This window comes from Doryrhamphus excisus, linkage group LG2, assembly GCF_037039965.1.
Source record: "Doryrhamphus excisus strain RoL-2023G ecotype Guam linkage group LG2, RoL_Dexc_Guam_v1.1, whole genome shotgun sequence".
Lineage (NCBI taxonomy): Eukaryota > Metazoa > Chordata > Actinopteri > Syngnathiformes > Syngnathidae > Doryrhamphus > Doryrhamphus excisus.
Window position 1 is genome coordinate 3,648,585 of NC_136358.1, and position 17,203 is coordinate 3,665,787.

The following is a 17,203-nucleotide window of genomic DNA, read 5'->3' on the forward strand; positions in this document are numbered from 1 at the left end:
ACACACAGATTGTTAATTTATCGCATGAATACTTTCATTGATTCCTAATTCCTAATGATTACCTTCATCAACATATTTTTGTCCACAAATGTGAGCGTGGACTGAACCATCTCTTCTGACTGGACTTCAGGAGGTCTGCTTTCCAGGTCATTAAACAGGCTGTAGGAGTCGGAAGGCTCCATTGTTTCCTTTGTGTCTGACAGGTACTTATCAGCGTCATATAGTATAGTCGGGGACGATGGTTCATAGTTGAGGCGATTCGAGGCAGTCAACTGTACAAAGGAAAAAGAACTTTATTATGGCTTTCTTCCGGGGATGTTGAACTGGTAGGCGCATTTATTAAAAACTAATTTTTTTTTAAAAACTTCGCTTCGGTTCCGATTTTCTACAAGAAAAGCTCTGATAAAACATTCCACTGTTCTCAAATATCTTACTTTTTATTCTTCTACACAAAATAAGATGAAAAATAAATAAACAAATCAAGAATAAAGAAAATCAATCAATCAGTAATAAATAAATATAATAATAATAATAACATGGCAAATAATAAAAACTTAAGAAACTACATATAGTTGGTGGGTAGACAAATTATTTTTTTTCAGATTAAAATGAACAAAGCATTATTAGAGCCCTGTAGACATGACAAAACACGACTATAGTCACATTTATACTCTTTTTATTTACAACATATTGCGCAACTGCAGGGTCCTGAGACACATGCTAACTCGCAAACTAGAGAGCTAGCGACCTAAACGGTAGCCTTAAAGTTATTTCCTTTAAACTTAAATAGCCAAAAACTTACCACTTCCACACGGATAAGGAGGATAACTATTAACAGTTATTTAACCTTTAACATGAACATTAATCAAACGTAGTAATTTTTCTGGGTACATGATACCATACAGCATCCATATCAAACTTGCGTGGGCCGCACTAACATTAGACTTTTATATCAAGGCGGGGGCCTCAAACTAGTGTCCTGCGGGCCACATTTGGCCCGTGGGCCGCGTGTTTGAGACCCCTGACATAGTGGGTCCGACTTGTCTTACTTTGGTTTTTGTGCAGGTGTACATAATGTTTTGTCAGCTAACCTTGGGTGTGGATGAGTTCAGGTAATCCAGATCAGCGCTACTACCGTGAAGAGCCATCATGGACACATCAAAGGTATCCTCTTCGGCGTAAAATGTGCGCTCCAGCATCTTATCGTCCACGTCACCAGTGTCGACCTATTTAACAAAAAGAGGTATGTTTAACCAAATGCAAAACCGTGCAGGATTTGCAAAAGAAAATCTTCCAAAAGTGTTTAATCGTTGTTGTTGGTTTTCGTCGCCCTTTGTGATTATTCAGGGTTGCGTCAAAAAACTAACTAACCAATGCCGGCTCTGCTCGGAAAAGGACGGCGCCGGTCAGCTCCCCTTCATCGTCTGAATCTCGGAGGTCAAATGACGTTACTAGCTTTGGTGAGTAGGAATTCCCACTTATCCCCTGAGGAAAAGTGGAGACATTTCATCTTTGAGGGTTCTCCACAGAGAAAGAAAAAATCATGATTTGGGGATATAAAGGTACATGTATGTACGTAATGGGCGAGTTCCAACATTGTATTGGCGCATTACAACTGTCAATTTTTGAGAGAAAATGGGCCCTCGGAGGAGCATTTTCCTCTCCCACGGAGGCTTGTAATTCAAGGCGTACAAATCCCACCTCCTGCAGCCATGAACATGTTGCACTCTGGACCGTGAAGCAAAAAATGTAAACCCTTGTAGGTTTAAATCATCCCAAATAGACACCCTCCCACCATCAACACAGCAATTCATGTAGATTTAAATTACATACGGGCAAAGGCTTGGACACCCCGATCTGCACAATGCCCAGCTTGGCCCCCTTCAGTGCTTGGACAGCGTCCTCCAGGCTGGCATCCTCTAGGTCGGTGTCGTCCACGTACATCAGGCGGTCGCCCGGCAATAGGCGGCCATCTTGCTCGGCCACACCATCAGGGACCAGGGAGCGGATTACAATGACCGTTTTAGCTGGATCCAACGGGTCCTGGAGCAAAATGTTAGAGACTCTCATTAGATTTCAGCTTCAGAAAGTGCTTTTTCATTTTTTTTTTTATTTGTTGGGTCTAACACAGGGGTGGGCAAACTACGGCCTGGGGGCCACATCCGGCCCGCCAAGTGTTTGAATACGGCCCGCCCAATCTTTCCAAAGTATTTCATTTAAACTCAACATACAACCTGGCATCATGGCCTTAGCCAACCTTTTGATGGTTTTATCAATTTCGTTTTTTACATGGTCTGTTGTTTACAAAGTGCTCCTGAAAAAAGGGACACAAGCATATAATAATAATAATAATAATAATAATAATAATAATAATAATAATTATTATTATTATTAGATTATTATAATAATTATTAGAACTATTATGATTATTATAATTATTATATTAATGCTAATTATTATATTAATTATATATAATATTATTGTTATATTTGCATATTTTACATAATAATAATATAATAATTATTATTTTAATTTTATTGTAATTATTATAATATTTTATTATTTTTTAAATATTTAAATATAAATATAAAATAATAAATAATAATAGCAGATTGCATGACAATTTTACAGATACAATAATACCAGGTGGACTGTTACGTGTAAAATATATAGTCTGCCCCCCCCCCCCCCCCCCCCTGTAAATTTTGTCATATCAATGCGGCCCGCGAGTCCAGAAATTTTGCCCACCCCTGGTCTAACAGATACACTAAATTATTCATTTATGTTAAGTGTAATTTTTGGGACAAACAAGGTTAAACCTGAAACTTTTTTTTTTATTTGGGCCATCATTTACAATCCTTACACATATTTATTTCACTTTTCTGTGCATTATAACTAAGGATCGACCGATACAAAGATGTGTGCCCCCCCCCCGTTGAGCTGGTAAATTGTGAGGCGTTGTGATAATCCATCAGAAATATAGTACCATGCATTAGCTGCTATAATAACTATATCGCTGTGGCTCAGTTAATACGGTATACACGTCAGTTATGGAAATTCGCAATTCCCCTTTAAGTACCACATGTATGAAAAGTGACTGAGACACACATAACCAGCACTTATCAATAGTAAATCATATTTATATACAGCTTTTAGATACTTAAAGACACTGAAATAAATGAAAATAAACACACAAAAAATACTGAAAGAATATATTTAAGTAAAATGAAATATATAAAAGCATACATTATGATATTTTCACAAATATATCTAGGCCTCTTTTTTTAGAGCACCATTTTAACACTTAAAAGTGTAAAAAAAAGTTAACAAAATACTGACATAAAAACAATAAATGTAAAATAATCTGTTCTAAATCAAACTTCCCATACTATATATGCAGTTTGTATTTTTGTAAGATTTGTATCACACATTCAGGTGATTTGGTGTTCGGTTGAGGTGGCTCAATAAACATGTTAGGAGTAGTCCATTCCATCCACATGTTCAACAGTTATTAACAGTTATTGTTAACAGTTATGTATTGTACAATGACTGAGAACCACGGCAACATTTTTTTCATCAAAAACTGAGGCACTTGAAAACCCGCTTGAAGTGTTGGTGGGCCGTAATAAAGAGTAAAATCCCACCTGGTAGTCCAGAATGCTGAAGCCGAGTCCTCCGGGTCCTTTTTCTAACTCAATATTCTGGATCTCCAGCTCCCACATGGCTAGCGGAGAGCCGATCGTCTCGGTGTTTGCATTGTCCGCTGTCACCTCTTCTGTCTTCAACGCCGTATCGACCTCCAACTGCGTCACGCTGCTTAAATCGTTTGGTTTCTGAAAAAAGAAACATCTATTTGAAAAAAAAAACACTCGCTGCCTATTTCAGGTGTCATTTTCCTGGCTCATGTTGCTTAGGTGTAACCGGAGTACTTCTTTGTGAGGACTTCATCCATCATGCTCGCCAGCGTGGAGAACCAATATGGCCGCTGACAGCTCAGGATAACCTAATCAACCTGTTGACAGCTTATACAGTAATGTAGAAAGGAAGTATACTTCTATGAAGTATTGCAATGTCAGCATTTTCCTCTCTGAAGGAAATGGACATTTAATTAAAAAGGTCATTTTTAAAAGGAAAATTAAATAAATATGAAGCCAATTAAAATATTTCTTATTATAATTAATATGTTAATATTTATTTGTTAATTTTTTTATTTTATTATTAATTCAATTGTGAAATATAATAATATTTTTATAATTCATAATTAAATATTTTTTATTTTATAATATAACATTATTATTTTACAGCTGTTACCTTAAATAAGAACATAATTAAATTCAATTTAAATACATTAAGTTAAACTCTGAATACATATAATAAATACATACATAAATACAAAAAATTCATGATAGAAAATGAGACCAATTAAAGGGAAACTTAATTATGTAACTTTTTAATTAATTAATTCATATATGCTTAATTTAATTTTGGCAAATTGACACCAAACAAAAAACTCAATTTGACTACTATACTTACTACGTATATCGTGAGCCAATGTATACATTTCATGATCCTTTTAAAATGATGACACAGTATTGTATACAGTACTACAGTACAATACTAAGAGAGGTTGTTACCTTTAATTTCGAGCTGGCAGATAACATTTCTGACTCTTCATCTTTGGAAGAATCGTCCTGTTGGTGGGGGGTGGGTCTACAGCAGGTCATGTACACACAGAGGGGAAGCTCCTTCAAAATCCGGACCACCTCCTTGTGAGTCTCGCCAATCAGAGAAATACCGTTCACCTAAGAAAAAAAGTGTGAGTTATACCTGTATTAGTCGATAGAGCGTAAAATTCCTGGGTCTTCTTTACCTCCACCAGTTCGTCCCCACTGAAAAGCGTCCCACAGCGGCCAACGGGGCCCTCGGGCAAAACAGAGCGGATGTAATGATGGCCGCTGCTGGCTTCCAGGCTGATTCCCAGACCACTGCTCTCGCTGAACTTCTCCACCTGAGCCACCTATTGATTAACATTCATTCAGTGATGTGTGTTTACTTTTTGACACTTTATTTTTGTACTATGACTTACGACAACTTCATTGTTTTCCCCCAGAATCCCCTGCCACTTTTTCACAAGTTCCTCCTCTTCATGGCGTGTCAGCATTGTCCCTTTATAAAGTAAACAGTAAAAAAATACAATACAATTCAGTAATACTGTGTTTGTAACGGCGCATCGCTAGGATGCAGCCCTTATCTAGCATTGTTAAAGACCCCCCCGACCCCCGACCTTGTCTGTCCTCTGTTAGCTGATCTACAGCAGCAGGTCCTTGGCTCATTGTCTGCTTTTCATCTGAGAAGACAAAAGAACAATCACACACACACACACACACACACAAATTAGAGGAAACAGCCTTGAAAGAAGTGACTGACTCGCCACCCAACCGCTGCAAAAATATAAACCCAAAGTTGCTATTATTTAATCATTTATTATTTTATTTAACCCTCCTCTTGTGTTAAGGGTCGGCACCGACCCGTTTTTACATTTTAATGCATAAAAAGAATCACATAACATTTGTTTATTGCATCAAGTCAGAAAATTTCTAAAAAAATAAAACCAAAAAAATAATATTTACTACATTTTAAAATAATCTGCTTGAAATTATGACCACTGTATTATTAGGGTCGGTTTTGACCCGGTTATAATAATATGACTATGAAGCAATATTTGGATCATGGAAAGAATGGCAAGAAGTACAGTGAACCAAGATCTGGACCTGTTCTGCTTTTTCATTTCACTTTATACTAAATTTCTGTTGCTGAAAACAATCACTTTTTCTACCTTTTCTTGACATTAATATATATGGGTCAAAATTCACCCCAACACCATAGATGTTTCTTTAGTGTTTAATACTAAAATGAGAAAATAAATAAAACTAATTGATTTAAGAGATATGTTCTATATCCCTCAGTAATAGCCAGGTAACAAAAGGACCTTCAATTTATTAATATGATTCTTTTGAGGTTCATTTGACCATTTTTGGAAATTGGGTAAAGGGGTATAGTGACAAAAAAAGGCCTCCATGCCCACACCAAAAATATTAAAACCAACATTTTCATGGATGAGGAAGCCTAAGAAGATAACCAAGACATGAGAAGCAAATTTGATGGTAACTTAATGTTTTTAGTGTATTTTATAGCTGATTTAATACATGGGTCAAAACCGACCCATTAACATAAGAGGAAGGTTAATAAACAAATGCTAGCATAAATAGCATAAATAATATTTTGGCCTTGTTTTACCCTGTTCTGCTTCCTTCTGCCTCTCTATCACTTCCTGGTCGAGTAAGGCAGCGGCAGCCAACGGTGACGGCATGACGGTGACAACGGGGGCCACAGCGGGTGGGATCTCCTCAGGCCGGAAGCCCCGGCGGATCAGCTTGAGGTGGACGGCCTGGCCCGTGTGACGCAGGACTTCCACTGCTTGTTGATTGGTGTAGCCCTGGATGTTGACGCCGTCCACCTGTAAATGAAAAAGAAATGGAAGTAAGTACGGTACTCGACATGTTAATCAGCTTTCATTTCGGTGATGAATCAATTTTAGTTTAGTCAACTACCTTTATTTCCTGATGAAAAGTAATGAATAAAATAAGGTATACTGTAATCTGTATGTCCAATTACAGCTATTTTAGCTGCGTGTGGGAGATTTCTGGTGTATAAGACTCTACCCCCCGCTTTGAACTTTGCAGCTCGTACAGTGATGCAGCTAATTTATGGTTAAAACTACTAAGTTAAAACTACCCATGATGCTCTCAGTGCATATTCAGGAAGTAGGGAAATGGACGCTAACATCACGTTTTGAAGTCTTATAGAGCGGTTGCGTTTTGATCTGCTAATCCCTAAGTAAGTTGGATGCAAAATGACTATATCTTCTGTTAGGACTGCCTAAACTACCACGCGTCACTATTATAACAGTTAGATTTTGCCTAGGATGATTGGTCATGCCTGGAAAGTGGGGATGACATCATATAAAAGCGACAGTTGACTGCTGAATAAATAGAGCCAGCACTTCCACACCAAAAGAGTACAAGCATGTGAGTTTTTGTCTTGTCAAATACTAGTTTCGAAAACCTATTTTGCATACACCATTCAGCAGAAATTACAGTAATCATAATTACTGTCTTTGTGAGGTTGGGCTGTTGTGAGTTTTTGTTGAGTAAAACAAAATAAATTTAAAACTGACATTCAAAATTAACATTGATGCTAATTCATTTGTACTGAATGTCATTAATATCACCATTCACATGCAAAATTAATGAGACATAAGTTGTCAATTCATCATCATGATGCAGCTCCAAACAGTGCTCATACTGTTAAAAAATATTGGTAATGGTTTTACTTCATTTGAACATGCATCAGATTACAATTGAATGCATCCCATAATCAGTTCACAGTTCCACGTGTCCAAAAGGAGTAGGAAGAAGCAAAGCTTATTAAATCCTACCCCTCCATCTGGTACTTTTACAATCAGTAACTGTTACATTTGTTCACTTCCTGCTTTCATAATACAGTTTAAGGTTTTTTTTTTTTTTTAATAATGCACCTCGTACCGAAGTATGAGGTATATGAGCATCCAATGATATAATGGGTACCATAGTAAGTGTCAATATAGTGATATATATAGCACATCATGACTGGTTCAAGACTCTTCATCCTTGTATTTAGCAAACATCAACTGCTTGTATTGTTTCTTGAATTGGCTCATCGTTGTGCATTGTTTGATTTCCTTACTCAATCCATTCCATAGTTTGATTCCACATACTGAAATGCTATGGCTTTTTAACGTAGTCCTAGCATATAAGTGTTTCAAATTTAGTTCTTCCCTGAGATCATATTTTTGGATGACATTTTTAGGTAATTGGTTATTTTTAGCCTGATGCATTATTTTAGCTGTTTGAAGATGAACTATATCAGCAACTTTAAGTATTTGTGATTTTAGAAATAAGGAGTTAGGCGGCATTATGAATTATCCTTACTGACCTTTTTTGCAGTACATTTAGCGAAGATTGCTTTTATAGTTATTACCAAATATTTCCCCACAATAAGTAAGATATGGTAGAACCAGAGAGCAATAAAGAATGTGGAGTGATTTCTGATTGAGAACTAATTTTGCTTTGTTATTATTAATTAGAGATGCTTACAGCCACTATCTGATCTCCCACATGAATACGTCCATCTTGATCCACGGCGCTGTCCTTTGTGATGCTCTTGACAAAAATCCCAGAGGGCTCTGAGGAGTCAAAAACAAATAATATAATATTGCAGAAACATGTATTAAACATCATGACTATGTACAGTCTGTGTAACCTCGGGAATGTAAGTGCAATGCCTTGCTAACTAGATATGGGTCAGGCATGCGTGATCTGAAAGGTGCTTGTTACCGACTTCTTTCCACAGAGAAAAAGCCAGGGTTTTGTTTTTCTTATTTCCGCTAGCATTTAGTTGTCATTTTTTGTTGTCATTTTCACCTGAATTTTTATCCCCAACATAACCGGCAATCGTGATTCCCAGTCCTTGGTTGTTTTTAGTGAGGCTGACATCAAATGCTTCGGTCCCTTCGTCCTCATAGCCCTTTAAAAACAAACAGATGATTATAACATATGATATCATGGCACTTCATTATCTTTATGCTTTAAAGGGAAGACGAACCTCATCCACCACTTGCTTCTCCTCCTGTTGGTCCGTCACTGGCGTGGAGGCGGACACGGAGGGATTGTCTACGTCCACGTGACCCCTGGTGATGACCAGCTTCACCCTGTTGCCGCACTGCCTCAGGACCTGCGCCACCTGCTCGCTGCCCATGCCGTACAGGTCAGTTTCGCTGATTCTTAGGATGTGGTCTCCGCTCCGTAGGCGGCCATCCTGAGGCCAGCACAACAATGAATTAGTAACCCTAGTAAGGATTGCATTAAAAAAATTACTTGACAGATGGATAAAACAATCTCAAAACCAGGGGTCTCAAACTCAATTTACTTGGGGGCCACTGGAGCTAGGGTCTGGGTGAGACTGGGCCGAATCAGGTTTTCCAACAAAAAAAAAAAAACGCATTTATTAAAAACAGAAAAATGAATAAACTTTGCTTTGGTTCCGATTTTCTACAAGAAAAGCTCTGATAAAACATTCCACTGTTCTCAAATATCTTACTTTTTATTTTTCTACACAAAATAAGATGAAAAATAAATAAACAAATCAAGAATAAAGAAAATCAATCAATCAGTAATAAATAAATTAATATAAAAATAATAATAAAACGGCAAATAATAAAAACAAACCACATATAGTTGGTGGGTAGACAAATTATTTTTACAGATTATAATGAACAAAGCATTATTAGAGCCCTGTAGACATGACAAAACACGACTATAGTCACATTTATACTTTTTTTATTTACAACATATTGCGCAACTTCAGGGTCTTGAGACACATGCTAACTCGCAAACTAGAGAGCTAGCGACCTAAACGGTAGCCTTCAAGTTATTTCCTTTAAACTTAAATAGCCAAAAACTTACCACTTCCACACGGATAGGGAGGACAACTATTAACAGTTATTTAACCTTTAACATGAACATTAATCAAACGTAATAATTTTTTCTGGGTACATGATACCATACAGCATCCATATCAAACTTGCGCGGGCCGCACTAACATTAAACTTTCATATCAAGGCGGGGGCCTCAAACTAGTGTCCTGCGGCCCACATTTGGCCTGCGGGCCGCGTGTTTGAGACCCCTGCTTTAAACATTAGTTTAAAATGTGTAAATGTAAGAAACCAAAGCAATAAAATAATATTAACACCAAATAATACAATGAACATATAAAATTAAATACAAATATACATTACATGTTATGTTGAGAACTACCTGGTCCGCGATTCCTCCAGGAAGGATCGTCTTCACGATAACACCAGTCGTCTTTCCTCCCACGATACCGAATCCCAGGCCAGTCCCATCATTGACCAGCTCTATGGTCTCGACATGTTGCCACTAGAAAGAAAATATGATGCATGATTAAAAATGAAAATCTAATCAGTTATGCAAGCTTCTCTTACCAGTTGAGGTATGGGTCCTCGGGCCACAATGAGCTGCACCCTCTCTGTCGCCTTCTGCAGGATGCCGATGGCCTGCTGGTGGGTCACCGTCTGGTCTAGGGGCTGGCCGTTGATGGCCAGAATTTGGTCGGCTTCTTTTAACTTGCCATCGCTGCAGGAAAGCAGGAGTTAAAACAAATCGAAATTGAAATAAACAATCTATTTTGGCATACAGTGGGACATTAGTATTAGAATCAGCACTAAAGTTACTGTTCAAAGTGTTACAGTGCAGTATGATGGCTGCATTAGCCAACAAAATACATGTAAAGTAAAGTAAAACTACTCAATGGAGAGGGAACATGAGCAATAATGTCATTGAGTGGCATTTTTTTTACTATACTGAAATTGTCTTCTTGCCTTGAGCAATTATATAGCTGTATAATCAAGCTAAATAAAACTAAGATAAAGTAAAATCATTCACATTTAATGGACATGAAACAGGTTCAATAATACTATACACGATTTTTGGTATGACTGTAATTTGAGTTTCTTATGTTGTAATGAGCAGAGCAGTAAACCTGCGTTACAAGGACATCGATAAATAAAACTAAAATAAAGTAATCACTACTCAATGAGATTTGGTGAAACCTCTTTTTTTGTTTTTTTTGGAGGCATTTTCTCATTTTTTTGTGCGACTTTTCTTGACTTTGCATATGCGTACCAGTGAGCAACACTCCCCGCTTGAATCTCCTGTATAAAGATGCCGAGCTCGCCACGGTTCTCGCTCTTCAAACCCACCACGCTGAATCCCAAACCAGCTCCCGAAATGGGCTTGTTTAAGTCCACGTGAGCCACGTAGCGCCCCTGCATCACACAAATTAAACTTTTGGTCTTTGAACACATCACAGTAGCATCAAAGCATGTTAGGCAATGGTCATACTTGTGCCATGGTCTGAATAATCTGATTGAATTCCTGGCATGGTGTCTTGACGGTAGGCACCGCTGTCGAAATGTCCGAGTGAGAACCGTAGCTGCCGTTTTGTTGTTGTATTGTCGTCACGTGATCTCTGAGGTCACTCCCACCACGCAAGGCTGGAGAGACACTCCCCTGTCAGACAGAAAAAGAGGTGTCACTGCAAATATACAGTATATAGCATCTTTAAAGTAGGTCCCTAAATTCAGCTAGGCACCCCTGTCACTTGGAGGATCTTTGATTTGCATTTTGTGCAGTAGTTAATATTTTTTTTACAAATGCATAGCAAAAAAAAAAAAGAAAAACGGGGGGGCCTGACTAGGAGAGATGAAAATATGTGAGCAATGTCGTGGGAGGCTTTTGAGTGGAATTTAGATTAGAAAAGGTCTGCTAGTACAGACTGTACAGTACATTCCTCAAACACTTTGATCCTAACAGGCTTTTTTGTCACATTTTGGCTGTTAATGAATGTAGGTCAAATTTGCCCCCCCCCCAAAAAAATCTTCATTGACCACAAAAAGCGACATACTTCTCATGACCCAAAATGTGTCACTGAAAATGCAGTTTGTTTGTCCCACATTTATCTCCAAAGATTTAAATAATGAATTCATTCACTGGTGGCCAGCCAATCACAGGGCACATATAGACAAACAACCATTCACACTCACATTCATACCTATGGACAATTTGGAGTCGCCAATTAACCTAGCATGTTTTTGGAATGTGGGAGGAAACCGGAGTACCATGCATGGGGAGAACATGCAAACTCCACACAGAGATGGCCGAGGGTGGACTCGAACTTGGGTCTGTGTAGCTATGTGGGCTGCGTACACACCGTGCAGCCAGATTTCAATTAGGACTGCAAAATTACAGTTTTTATTTATATTTGTCCAACTGATTGTGCTAATTTCCCCCATTTAAAGCATGCATCAAAAACAGTTATGAACAATTACTGGCCTTTAAAGAATTAAAAAATATATATAATTCGGATTGTATAAGAATATTTCAGGCTTCTATAAAATGTAAAAATACATGAATTTTTAGGAAGCAGACATTTTTTGTTTTCTGTTTGAAATCTGATGGAAGCTGAGATTTTGTGTGGTGTGGACGAGTATTTTCAGGGTCTTGATTGTTAAACCACATTACAAGGAGGTTAGATGGCTCATTAGGGTTGTCCACCCGTCCGCCGTTTTCTGGCACTTGTGTTGCTATGGCGACGAGGCCACAGTAGTTAAAGAGGCCGTTCTCTGGTGTGTGTGTGTGTGTGTGTGTGTGTGTGTGTGTGTGTGTGTGTATGTGTGCGCGTGGGAAGTGAGGCAGAAAGAATTTCTTCAATGTGCAAGAAGCAGACTGGAACTTTAATCCTCTTTGGATAACAAAGTGCATGCACGCACCTTAGCAGCATGCAACACTAACGCAGGCTGGGTATTGTTTGGAGCTCTGTTGTATTATAATATATGTTATATTTGGTGCTTTAACCAGAAAAGTGCCATATGCCAAAACATGGGCTTTAATAATTAGTCTGTCTGAGCCTTTAGGGCTGTAAAAAGACAGCACAGAGGTGGATATTATCCTTATGAAGGATTAGGTAGCTAATCATGGTGGCATAACAACATGTGTGACATCATAGCAATAACAATAACCACGTTATTGGAGGGTTTTTTTTTTATAGTAAATAATGTATAGTATTCAGTATAGTTACTCCAGACTCCATTCACTGTGCAATATCTGATCAACCTCCATGTGCAATATTAAGGGCTCTAAATGCAATATACTAAGTTCTATGTGAAGTATTTCCATGATGCCTCATATTAACTCACTTTAAACTAACTTTAACTCAAAATTGGTCATAAATCTCATCTCGTTTCATATTATCTGCATACTGTATTTGTATATAACTCTGGGAAAAACTGTTGATTTTGTTAATACTTGGGTTGTTTATATTGTTTATTTTTCTGTATATTGTGTATTTTTTACTGCTTAACTGATTCTGTACTCTTGCTGCTGTGCAATGCAAATTTCCCCACTGAGGGACGAATAATTATCTTATCTTAATGATTGACAATGACACTAACTACTTGGTAACAAAAACAACAGTGGCAGCTGTTTTCTAGCACCTCCCGTCAAAGTGCAGCCCGGGAGCCTCGAACCCGCAGCTCATTTTATATTGGCCCTCAGCATATTCAGAAAATTAATCCTTTTTGTGTGACAAGAGTCACTCTACTATTCGTGAGTAACGACGGTAACTGCAAACCCACTAGTCAGACATTTCATAGTCACTATTGAGTACTTTTTACGTCTGTACTAACCATACTATAATACCACCATCCGGCCATGGCAAGCGTACCCTCAGAACCCATTACGAGTCTCTCTAAATGACCCACACCTTGTGACCTTCCAGATGATATCCCGCGGGGGTCATCTGTATACGGTGTGTGTACTTTACCTGGTCTTTAAGCTGCTGCACGGTCTTCTGCAAGGCCAGGATCTGGTGGAAGAGGGGGCTCTGTAGCACCGACCTGAGCAGACTGAGCTTCTCCTCAGTGGGCACCTCCCCCCGCTCCTTCAGTTTGGCCTGGAGACGCTCCACCGCCTGTAAGGCGCGCTGTGTGTCTGCAATGCGTCACATATTTTAGTGACAGGTGTATGTGTGTAAAGATAAAGGCAGGACAGAACATGGGCGGCTATTATTCATTCATGGAGGTTAGCTTTAGCGTTTAGTTAGCTGGGGCCACAAATTATGCAATATCGTAATGCATTTTGACCACAATATCCATATTATTTTCTGCTGCATTGTTTAATTCCAAGTCACTGTTCACACAGTCATTGGTCGGTCTACATGCCAGTCATCATACAGCACCACTGATTGCACTGACTGTGGTGTCAATCATTGTGCGTTTTTGTCATATAAGCAATTAATCCAGTAAGTAAGTGTTACTGATTTCAGTCATCTAATATGTTCAGTCATTGGTTGGTCTCCATGTCAGTCATCATACACAGCATTGTGTCATTTAGTGTGTGTATATATCTGCCTGGTATCACGTGTCAAAGTCTTATACAGCGATTATGTTTTGATCTGACAAATCTTAAGTAAGTTTGATCACATGTACAATGACTGGAGCTACTTGCTTGCTTGGACTGCGGCAGCTGTTTATGCCGATGGAGAAAAAACATCTCACATCTCGCTCATTGGAGCTAACGGACACCGAGTCTAGTTAGGATTGCAAGGTTAATAGTGTTTCTTTCTGTGTAAATATCCCATGTTACAACATAGACACCTATGCGGCTTATAGACAAGTACACCCTAAATGTACAAATACTTCTTTCTCTTTACATTTGGTGGGTGCGGCTTTAGATGTGCTCGAGTCTGGAATTTACAATACTTATTTTACACATCAAATGTACAGTTTTCATTCACCATTCACTCAGCTATTGGATCACTCAGTGTACATGCCAGACATTATCCATACAGAATGAACTGCATGTAGGCTAGGCTTAGCGGGCTTTCAGTTTTCATCAAAATTGTTGTTTTCAAAGCTCAATCTGCCCGTGGGGTAGAAATGAATATCCTGTATCCTTGCTGGACCCTGCATATACAGTATAAGCTCAGGGATGGACCAGCATGACAAAGTCATCTGCCCAAAAATGAAGTAATTTCCAGCGCTGGCCGACTATGACTAATACCTAATAGGGCGTGCACATAGCCGATTTGTTGTTTGAACAAAGGCAAGCAACACTTCAGACGTCAGCATGTTGTTTTTTTTCCCTTCTATTGGAACTACACAGGTAATCTTATTACATTAACTTCTTCAGTGGAGACACAGCATTCTAGAGAAGCTACAAATCTGATGCAAACTTGTCTACATGCGGCCATATTTTTAGCAGTAATTTAGGCATAAAGTAGACTCACCCATTGTTTCGATCATTTTTAGACCTCCGGAGGGATGGGATTTATCCCCATCGATAGGGTTTTTCACACTTTATCCTTTTTTTCAAGGCCTGTAGAGGAAAACATAGCATTAGCATCCCCAATCAGTCATTGGCCTGTCTACATCTCAGCACAAGTTACACGCCACGGTTTCACTCAGTGAGTTAACATAAAACATGTAAACATACTAGAGCCCTGACCTAAACTCAATTAAAACACTCGTGACACTATGGTTACAGCGATACTGTATTGCGATAATATTGTAAGTTGTTCTGTAATTCCTACCTCTACTCCGTCCCAATATTTTGGTCCATGCAATGTGTACTGTATATTATTGTAATGTATTGATACACATTGTGATACTGTGTTTTGGAAGATATTGTGATATCGGATTTGTGGGATTCTCGCCATTACTGTACAGTATACCGTATTGCAACATACGTTTTCACAAATGTCTTTGCTTTTGTTATAAACTGCATATTTTGATACAAAAACAGCTTAATTTTTGTTAATGGGGACCATTGATGCAAATTTTTGACTCTTTATTGAGTTGTGGACTCCTAACCCACACAGAAAGCTTTGTAGAGCTTCCAGAATCTGCACCTATTTCCTTGGATTTCCATAACATTCTGTTTTAATTTATTCCACCAACGGCCCGCCTCAGGGCACGCCCACTCTGCTGTGATTGGTGCCACTCAGCTTCTACAGCTAACCGCTTCAACCCTGGCACTACCGTGTTTATTTGTTTATCTGACTGTTTTAGTCTTTTTTTTTTCAGGTGGAAAAAGTAGAAAATGAGATCCGTTTATTTGTCGAGATCACCATTAAGTCTGCTCAAAATCTAACAAATAAGATTTGACTGAAAATCCTTAGTCAAAGACAGCTGTAATATTAATGTAATGTTGCAATACACTACCAATAGAACATTTTCATATCATATCATTGGTGTCTGATCATATTGACACAATACCGATACTGTGTCAATGTTGTTGGTACCTGATATCACAGAATTTTTACTTTATCATGTATTCATGGGACTATGATTGATACTATATTATTATTGGCTACTTCAGCTTTCCTCTGATGCATCAAATATCATGTAGTCGCTGTATGATTGGCAAGATAAGATAGCAACATAACATTATTGTTGTTGCTTATCACATAGTATCATAATCACTGTAATTGGAAATATATTGCTATAATTTCATGAATTAGTGTTATTGGTTAGCGTGATATCAACAGGTATCGTACGCCAATGTATTTGTTATAACTTTATTGCAATCGGTTAACATGATATCAATAGGTATCGTACATACACCAATGGTGTATCACATAATTGGCATACTGTAACACAACAGAATATGTATTGTGATATTATTGTGAATTGTTGTTATTGGTTAGCTTCATATCATGTCTCCTACACCACACTACAGTTGGAAAGATATTGCAATAATTTGATTATTATTGTTTAGCTTGACATAGTACACCAATGAACCTGGTATCACATAATCACTGTATCCTGATACTATGTATGTACTTAGTAGTGTATTTTTGTTTGCCATTCCTTGCGGGTTTTAAGGACGTCCAGAGTCATTTATCGGCATATAACCACCTAGCAATGATCCATAGGTCAGTTCACTTATTAGCCAGGTTGACGTAGAGGACTTCAGTCCCAGAACCCAGCTGTGAAACATGTTATTCAACAATAACAGACTATATGTAATATTCTGTATTCTATAATATTACTGTGAACGTTAGCTTTTATTTTGAATAGTTGCACCGAGGGGACAATCCGCTTTTCTCGACTCCTCCTCCTTTTCCTCCTCCTACTGCCTAGCTTCTGTGGCAAAGCAACAGGCTTCCCAGCGCAAAAAGTCGGGCAAAGTTTCATTCCATTACGCCGGTATAAAGTGCACGACCCAAATATGAAAGCACACAATGCCCACACACAGAGGCAACAATGGTGTCGAACCTATCATGAGATCAACAACAAAACTCTCCCCGCGAACCAAAACATCGTTCACAAACATGGATTTTGTTGCTGAATCATACGTTACTTACATGGAGCCGTGGTTCTCCGGCTGATGGTGTCCAAACCGACCATCCGTTGTCCCGCGGCTAACGGCGCACTGTCTCGGGCTTAATAAACACTGGGCGTAGCGTAACCCGATCCTAAAGAGAGTGAGGAGATCTAGGCGAGAGGGTTAAACTAGCGCCCCCT

At 38.5% G+C, this 17,203-nt stretch overlaps 1 protein-coding gene across 1 annotated transcript in view; it reads right to left on the reverse strand.

The window, feature by feature from the left end:
• Positions 1 to 17,166, reverse strand: part of mpdz (multiple PDZ domain crumbs cell polarity complex component) — a 32,585-nt gene extending 15,419 nt beyond the window's left edge. The window contains 20 exon segments of the mRNA XM_078795657.1: positions 63 to 272; positions 1,092 to 1,226; positions 1,372 to 1,485; positions 1,834 to 2,043; positions 3,645 to 3,833; positions 4,635 to 4,802; positions 4,871 to 5,017; positions 5,087 to 5,166; positions 5,285 to 5,347; positions 6,298 to 6,517; positions 8,196 to 8,284; positions 8,523 to 8,625; positions 8,704 to 8,916; positions 9,915 to 10,037; positions 10,103 to 10,253; positions 10,803 to 10,945; positions 11,022 to 11,189; positions 13,501 to 13,667; positions 14,965 to 15,053; positions 17,044 to 17,166. Coding sequence (XP_078651783.1) covers positions 63 to 272; positions 1,092 to 1,226; positions 1,372 to 1,485; positions 1,834 to 2,043; positions 3,645 to 3,833; positions 4,635 to 4,802; positions 4,871 to 5,017; positions 5,087 to 5,166; positions 5,285 to 5,347; positions 6,298 to 6,517; positions 8,196 to 8,284; positions 8,523 to 8,625; positions 8,704 to 8,916; positions 9,915 to 10,037; positions 10,103 to 10,253; positions 10,803 to 10,945; positions 11,022 to 11,189; positions 13,501 to 13,667; positions 14,965 to 14,980 — 2,709 coding nt within the window. The 5' untranslated portion in view covers positions 14,981 to 15,053; positions 17,044 to 17,166.
• Positions 17,167 to 17,203: the final 37 nt, after the last annotated feature.